Raw genomic sequence first — 8,856 nt, forward strand, 5'->3', positions numbered from 1 at the left:
GGGGGGCTGCGGGCTTGGCAGTGAGGAGGCCCTGGAAGGAAAGGGAGGTTCTGCTCCTGGAATCAGCTCCAGTAGAACAAACACACATTATTATAGATCAAATCAGGGTTTTTTTTGGCTGTGTGGGTTCCCTCTGCCCCGCCATGGGGCTACTGCCCCCCTCTCCTTCCTCTCCTCAGCTTTAGGGCTTCCCCACACAGCGAGGAGGAGGAGGAAGGTGCAGGGCTGGGATAGTTCTCATAAGACATATTTAGCGATGTCTTTCACCCTCTGCCTCTCTCTTCTGTACATAGACCCCCCCAAAAAAACCCTCTCTAGGGCAGAGCCTTCTGAAAAGACAGTTTTCCTTCAGGAAAAAAGCAAATTCCTCCCCCAATTGCACAGAAAGCAATTACTACAAGGTTTTACTTGTACTTACAGGCAGGTAGGATGGCTCCTTTGCACTTGCCAGAGTGAAATCATTGTTTTTAAAATAGAGAAAGGTCATTTAACACCCCAGATAAATCCTGGATGCTTTCCTAAAGATGTAAGCAGGAAGCTCCTAAACCTGGATGAAATGTTTGCGCTTCCTCCGTCCATCAGTTGGCAAGGGAGATGCAGAGAGCAGAGGTAGGCTGGAGAAGAAAGAGACGTAACTAGGGAGAAAAGAAAATACTTCCCTGCCCTTTAAAATAGGAGCTGTTGGCACGACCAGGACAAGCAAACTGAATCCAAATTGAGTCCTGGCCAAATTATGCCTTAAATTATAACTCCGCTGTGGATGCTATAAAATCAAGTTTAACTTCTGCTTGATGGATTCGGAGAAAGAATATAATATTAATAGAACTGGGAGTTAATAAAACAGGACACACTGCTCGCTTTAAAGGCATTTCCCTATGAGAAAACAGACCTGAATTTAACTGCTTTGCTTTGAAGCCAAATAGGACTGTTTTATAGAAAAAGAAATTATCATGCAAATAAACCAAAAAGCAAAGCAGAAACATGTAAGTACAGTAGTTTGGGAAAACTGCCATGTTAGGAGGAGCAGGAATATTTGATTGTAAATCAGCAACATCTGGTTGATAAGAAATGACATCTGTGTATCCGTCTCTGTCAAAACATACGCACTGACAAACGCATGAATCCCTACAGACACACACACGCTCGCATCCCAGCAGACACATGCACACTCACGCAGACACCACTACATATTTTACACACACCCCCCTACACATTTTACATACATCCCTCCCCACCCCCCGACACACGCATTCCTCCTCTCGCTGCACTGAATCGTTGGGGAAACGAATAATGAGTCGCTGTAGCCCCAAGATAAAGACCCAACTGAGAAAGATAGAGCCATAAAAATAAACCGGGGAATGATCTACCCTAAATGGCATCTCCCTCCAGGGAAGGGAATAAAATTTGTAGCTTGCCCCAGTGCAGATGGAAAATAATACCAGGGCTGCGGCGGCGGCACGCAGCTGATGCTGTTGCAGATGCTGGCTGTGCGTGAGGGGTAACATCCTTGAGCTGAGCTGAGTGGCAAGTAGGGTCTTTTCCACGGGCAGAAATCCCAGTTCGGCTTTCACAGCTGAGATGTTGCTTGGCAAAATATATTTTTGTGTTGCAATGCAGACTGCATTTCCCATTGCTGTAAATGTTTGCAATCCCACTGGTCTGTGTCTGTCTGCATCAAGCTCTCCAAGGAGGGTCTGCCCATCCATCCCCGCATCTCTTTGCCAGTGTGTTACCTATTTTTTCCCATTTACAACCATCTCTCTCTCACTTTCACCCATCACCTGTAGCGCATCCTTCATACAAACTTCCCTATCACACACCATTTGTATACAGCAACATATTTTACACACAGTTTTTACACACCCGTGTATTTTACATACATATCTATAGACACAAATTTATGTGTGTTTGAGGTTTCAAGAGCGGTGTTATAGATGAATTCCATCACAGTATTAATTGTATGACTCGCCCATAAATGCATCCGAGTCTCTGCTTCCACAGCTTATAGAAATACCTGCCCGATTTCAGATCCATCAATTTATTTCAAGAGCACAGCTGCAATCCCAGTGTAGAGTTTGTGCTTATTTCCCCTGATATTTTAGACAGCCTGAAAAGATATTTAAGCACACTGGGATCTCCCCCTCCCCAGCCTTACTCCCCAAAAGGAGGCTTAAGTCATGAAGAAAGTTTTGGTAATGTTTTCAGTGAGGTTGTCAGCAGCTTGGTCAACCACCTCCCCCCTCTCTCTGCAACCCTGAAAAAATACCCCAGAAATATTGAGGTGTTAAAATAGGTCACATGCACATTTCATTTCCTTGCCATTTACACAATGGGTGCTTGCAATCAGATTGATTCCCAAATATTAACTTCCCCTGCAGTTAAGTACCATTTTGCCGTAGCTTAAATCATTGTGTTACTAGCTCATATTTATTAGGTACTAGCTCTCTGCTTAGGACCAGGAAATGAACCCTAATAGACAGAAATAATTAAGGTTCTGCCCTCATGAGGGTTCTTTCAAAAGCAAGAATTCACAACAATTATTCTCATTAATTTTTACAACCTACTTTCCCCGTTAGTTGGACTTGGGCTTTATATTGGTTTTCCCCCCTTAGGATATCCGGTTTTATGCTGATTTTTTTTTTTCCCCCTAAGTTATTTAACATTCTTGGTAGCCCAAATTCTTTTATAAGGAAACTGTCCCTAGCTGGGATGCTATAAGCACCCAGAAATGTTATGTGCACCACAGCAATGCAGAGAAACAGGGAAGGGCTTGGCTGAAGACTGATCTGATGCACTCGGATGGGCGTAGAGAAACATGCTGGTGGGTTTTCTGAATATATAGGTTCATCCCACCCCTGGAAAGACCCCAGTACTAAAAGAGTGCTGTTAGGTTGGTCAAGTCAACTGGTGCTCCATCCTGTCAAATTTTGGACAGCTGCCTGTGCTGCTCTCCTGCAAGCACGTGGCCTTTTGCCGCTCCATGGAGGCATCTCATAGTGTTGTGTAGCTGATGGAGGCGTCCAGGTCCTTGGGCTTGGGATGTTTTGCCCTGAGAGCTCAGTTCTCCTTGGCTTTGGTTGCACGTAGCCATCTCCATTACTTCAGTAGAGACCGTCAGCTTGGTGGCTCGGTTGACATCCCATGGAGTGCCTCTGTGCATAGACTGGACCCCAACCAGTCCCCCACATCAGCCCTGCACTGCTGTGTCCCCCAGGCTCTCCTTGTCCAGCCATAGAGATCTTCCCATCTCCATGGCAAGAAGGGGCAGCCTCTTTCCTTACTCAGGGCAGGCTCCTCTCCAAGGGGGGGGGGGTCCCCCAAGCACAGAGAGGCAGGGGTCCCTAGGGTTAAGCGAGGTGAGACCATGTATCTTCTCTCCATGGCCAGGACTGGTGGCCCTGTGCAGCTTTCGGTCACTCGGGGGCCGTGGTGAGCTCTTCTCCTCTTGCTGACCTTCGCTGCGGCTCCTCACATCTCTACTCTCCAATGCTTTGGTGGGCAAATGCTTCCTTCAAGAGGTCTTGTGTCCTTCTCAACCTGTGTCTGAACCAGCCCTGTCTCCCTCTGCCCCTTTGTCCTCCGTCTCGTCTCTGGCAGCCCTGGGACAGGGTCCTTGGTGAGCCCTGAGCCCCCCACCCCTTTTGGTCCTTGATCCAGGCCCCTCCCCTCCTGCAAAGACACCCTATCTCCCTGCAGCCTCACTCCCACCTCCTGTCCCACCTCCTTCCCCCTGACCCAGCACTGTGCGAGGTCTGTCTCTTCTCATCCTCTGTTCTTGTCTCTCGGTTCAGCCAACAGTCTCCTCAATGAGTCCCTCTGTCTTGTAGCAGCACCTCCAACCAGCCCCTGGCTCTCAGTCCCTCCCATTTCCTTCATTGGCTTCTGGGTTCAGCATCTCACCCCCTGCCAGCAGCCCCCCCTTCCCCTGCCCTTTACCTTGGGCTCCGAGTCCCCGCTCCCCATCCAGCTCCTCTGGTTGGCTCGGCCAGATGGATGCAGTCTCAGCAGGCACCTTGTCTTCATCTCTCCTTCCCACTGCTCTGGTTTGGCTTCCTCCTCCCCACTGACTTGGTTCCCACCTGGGCTACGTGAGAGCGCGAAAGAAAAAGGCTCTGTGCTTTCCAGCCCGAAGCCCAGCCTCCCAGTTGCTCCCAGCACTACCAGCTGCCGCGGTGGCTGGGATGGTCCTGGCACATCTCTGCCGTGCTGAGGAGGACCGTGGTCACCTGTAGGGCAGGGACAGCACATATCCCCGCAGCCTGGGGAGGTCCATGTGTGCTCAGCAAGAGGGGATCACCCCAACCTCTGCATTGCTAAATAGGGTGACTGGAGTGGTGATTTTTTTTTTTTTTCTCTTGCTCAGGCTTTTAAATTGTCCAGATGGGGCAGATGTTCACAAAAAGAAAGCTCAGAAATTAAGGATCCTCCTTTGCAGAATGTGAAGCCCCTTTTCCAGAATGCCCAGCCTTTAGCACAGTTTCAGAAAAGCCTCCAGAACAGTCCAAGAGGGGCAGGGTGGTGTGTTTTCCCTTAGTTGAAGTGCTAAAAAAAAAAAAAAAAAAAAAAAGGGACTGGTTTGGTTGATAGTAAAATAAGTAAATAAAAAGGAGCTGAGGGCCTATATCTGGTGTGGAACATTTCAGAGCTAAAAAAGTTTTGTAAAGTTAGAAACAATTGAGAAAAACCTTACTGTGGCAAGTGCTTGACAAAAAGTAGCACTAAGTGATAGCTTTGACCCTGGCCATAACAATATTCATGAGCCTGCAGACACACATACCCATATAAATACATGGCTGTGCAAAAAAAAAACCAAACCAAAACCATATTCCCTCGACTTAACTAGATGCAAAGCTAAATTTTATCATGCTGGAGCTAAAGATGCCGTTGGACATGTCTCAGCAGAAATGCTTTGTGGTCCGTTAGCCCAGAGAAAGGAGTAGAGAGGAGCGGCGCTGAGATTTCATTGGGAACTGTCGCTTCCCGTTAAAGTGAAGATGAACCCATAGGTCAGACAAGCCCTGAAAAGTGTAGATCTGGAAGGCTTCACCCCGGAAAGCTCTCATCTCAAAAGGGTCTGCAGCAGCTCTAGAAATCAGTGGTCAGAAGCGAACTTTGCCATCGGTTCCTTTCGGTAACAAATATATAAACAAAGCCCTACAGTTTTATTGAATCTGTGCTGTGTAATTTAGCCCTGGGCATTCTGTCTTAACGACCTTGCAGGACATTGTATTTTTTTTTGTTTTGTTTTTATTTTTCATGATGTAATTGTCATTTGACTTTCTGACAGCTTTTTCTTTCCCCCTCCGATGAGTTACAGTCAACTAAACAGAGTCTCGCTATGGCAAAGTTGATCCAGAAGAAGGTTATTTCCACCCGTTCATTTGCTTTTCCACCTCTGAAATAGTTTGTAAGTCAGCCAAAAACCAGCCAAACAAAATATCTTCCACAGGCTGTTTTCTAAAGCAGGGATTCACCAGCTTTTTCTCTGTTTTCTATTTTGTTGTGTATGGTTTTGTTAAATCTGGCTTGGACTCTCCTGGCTTAGTGCTAAGGCTGATGCCATGAGTTACCATCTAGGGAAACTTTGCTCTGACAGCTCCTGCTAAAACCAAAGAGCCGAGACCTCATTTAAAACCTTCTGTAGTCCCTGGTCTCGAGATGCCTTCTATCTAGCAGATCTTTAATTTTGAGGAGGGTGAAGTTAGCCATGCTTCATGTGGGGCATGCTTAAGCGTGCGTTAATTCTGTTGCTTGCAGGAGTCTTCCTGGTGATGGTTAGGGGACTTCTCTACTCATAAAGCAACATATTTGCAAGATCAAGGTCCCGTATGATATTTTGTCTGGCATTTTGCAGGTGGATTAAAGGCTTGATTCATCAAGCAGAGCATTCATCTGAGGTTCTTAAATTAGGGGCTAGCGTGCTGATGGCTCCTTCACCGGTGAATGGAGAGCGTTGGGGACCTGTGAAGGCAAAACTACCCACCCCAGAGCCCCAGTGCCCTCTGGCAGTCCCCATCTCCCTCCATTGATTCCAGCAGGAACGCCGAGAGACGAGGTTCCCGGTGCAGGCGCCTTGGTTAAAATGCCTACGGTTAGGTTGGGATGAATCTGGCCCTTTGTACATTTGTGTGCCGGTGCCAATCCTGTAAATCCTCGCTCAGTGAAGGACTTCACTTATGCGAGCAAATATTGCCATTGGGTTCGGCAAGTGAGGACAACTTGTACATTTAGCGTGCTTCAGAACGCAAACTGCATAGAAGCATTCGAAAAGTTGAATAATGTCTATTATTCATTATAGAAACGCCACCACCTCTCCGGTGGAAATGGATAGGGATTTTCTTTGCAAAATACAAAGCTAGTTGTTTAATTATTCAGAGCTTTTAATTATAAAATATGTTGCTGTTTTGCTGCTAGAAATTGGCTGAAATGGTAAATTGAACCAAATAGATTGTTCACCCTTTGAAGTCTGAAATGTGTGACAAAAAAAAGCAATGCCTTGTTTATGTACTAAATTAGGTCCTGATTTAATGGGAACACCCATGGGGACAAGTGTAGGGGTAATGGGGTCTCTGTGTGAGAATTGGGGCTGAATTAGGCAAAAACTGTAAATAAACAAGTGGCCTTTGGAAAAAAATATGCTGTAAGATGAGAAAACAGCAAAATAATTTGGTTGTGCAGACACCTGGCGGGGTTTGCTATTGACACTAGCCGAGCCAGATTTTTCTCTTTGAATTTTGGCAAAGAGATGGGTCCAGTTGTGCGTGCTTGACTTGGTGAACATGAACCTCTCTCTGTTCCCTCACCGTTAATCTCGAGCTCTTTCCTTCCCGTTGGCCGATTTTCAATAGGAAGGAAGGACGGTGTTTCCATAAAGCGCGGTGAGCGCGTGAAGTTCCTCCAACAGCAAACACAGGGTTGTCTCCTTTCCTGGGCAAGTGCAAGCGGCTCTCCTGGCTCCTGGCTTAGAGCTTGGACTGCCAGGCAGTGACGGAGAAAGACAAGGGGAACCACTGCCTCTTCTGCTTAAATATTAAAAATAAGCTGCAGGGTAGTACAGGGCTTTGCACAAAGACTGATCCTCTCCTCCTCCTCCAAGGCTGGGGTTCCTTGGTTGTAAACTCCAGCTGTGTGCTGTGGATGGATTTATTTAATATAGGAGTGGGTTGATGGTTGCGTTTCTGCCAAACGAGCCAGAGTTCATGCTGCCTTTGCTTTGCCATGCCACGGAGGAGCAGCCGGTGTGAGGTTGGCACTCATTGCAGTTAGGTCGCACCTGAGCCAGACTCAGTCCTGTTCTGCAAAGACACCAAAGTATTTGCATCAAATTTGGCAGGTCAGAGTGAGTTTGTACAAGATCAGCAGGGCATTTCAGGGTGTTGCTGGTCCACAGTTAATGTTTGCTGAAACGGCAACCCGTTGTTTGAGAAAACCTACTCACTGAAGTCCTCAGGAGAGGATTGCACCTCTCTGAGCAACACGGTTGCTTTGGATAATACTTTCTGTACTGCAGATGCTTTAAATGTTTAACTTAGGTGTTGCAAGATGACAAAAGTTAGGAGTCTGAGCAGCATTCACCACAGCAAACTTTAGATACTGAAGGTAGTCAGCTAGGAGAGCAAACTGGTCCCTCTTAATTCCTTCTAGGATTAATAGGGAGACAAATATTCCTCCAGGGCATGATGACTAGAGGTGGACTTGCCTTCCAGGTGCCTTAGGTAGTTAGTCCATGCTGTGTTTACAGGTGTTGGGCTGATTGGGGAAGGATATCAAATGCAGAGCAGCTGGAATACATTTAACTGGTCAGAAATACAGAAAGGGTGAGCCTTCCTGGTCAGAGGGAGAGGATGCAGGGTCTGAGAGGTAAGGTTTTGGTTATGGCTGCATATTGATGAGAAAATACCTGTTGGGGTCAGTGGGATTTGTTCAGGCAATATGACTTCCATCTCTGGTCAGTGCAGCCCTTTCTGTCCTGAGAGTAAAAAGAAAATAAGTAATTCTAAGTAAGCAGATTTTCTCCAGAGAGGAATCTGTATGTGTGTGTGCAGTCCCGCGTGTTCATTATGGGACAAGCCTGAGCGAAGTGAGAGGTTGTTGACAGGAGATATTTTTCCAGTGGAGAGATCTAGAGGAAGGCCCACCTGGAGTGGTCAATGCTTGAGCTGAAGGATGACTGGAGTTCTCAAAAGCTGTGTTTTTCCCCTCATCCCTATTGGGTCGGGTTTAATAACCCACACCCCCTCTCTCCCAGGCCGTGTCTTGGACTTGCGATGAACCCGTTGCATTTCCTCCCTTTCAGATTACCCAGTTAAAGATTGAGAACAACCCCTTTGCGAAAGGTTTCCGCGGCAGCGACGACATGGAGCTCCACAGGATGTCCAGGATGCAGAGGTAACGTGTGCGTGCCTCCGTTATGGGGACTCACTCAGGACCACGAGAGACACCTGGGCTTTGCTTTACACGCCTCCTGTGGCTTAAGCTAAGCCAGGATTTATCAGTAGTCCCTTCTCTGGCACTTGCTTGTGCATTTTACGTCAAGCTGTTGAAATATCATCGGAACACAGGACCAAAATGTAGGATTTCCCACTCCGAGGTGAATGTGTTAACTGCTGGGTTACAGAGGCAGGATCTCCCTTGTGGGTTGTCCTCTTGGCCTCAGGGACCTTGTATTTCTACAGGCAGGATCTTCCTTGTGGGGATCTCCCCTCTTGGCCTCAGGGACCTTGTATTTCTTTCTGACATGTCCCCATCCAGAACAACCTCTACCTTGGTGCTCAGTAGATGGTTCTGTGGCTGCATGTGGGCTTAAACCTGTTTAAGGCAACAGGAGGGTTGGACTAGCTTTGGAAAGCTCTGGTC

At 47.1% G+C, this 8,856-nt stretch overlaps 1 protein-coding gene across 1 annotated transcript in view; it reads left to right on the forward strand.

Moving 5' to 3' along the window:
* The window catches only part of LOC104463488 (T-box transcription factor TBX5-A-like), a gene marked incomplete at both ends in the record, with an annotated part of 9,199 nt that extends 811 nt beyond the window's left edge, over window positions 1–8,388 (forward strand). Inside the window, one exon of the mRNA XM_010075846.1 lies at window positions 8,297–8,388. Within this exon, the coding sequence (XP_010074148.1) occupies window positions 8,297–8,388 (92 nt within the window). The remainder of the gene's footprint in view (window positions 1–8,296) is intronic.
* Window positions 8,389–8,856: the final 468 nt, after the last annotated feature.

The sequence above is a fragment of the Pterocles gutturalis genome, unplaced genomic scaffold, assembly GCF_000699245.1.
Source record: "Pterocles gutturalis isolate BGI_N339 unplaced genomic scaffold, ASM69924v1 scaffold1998, whole genome shotgun sequence".
Lineage (NCBI taxonomy): Eukaryota > Metazoa > Chordata > Aves > Pterocliformes > Pteroclidae > Pterocles > Pterocles gutturalis.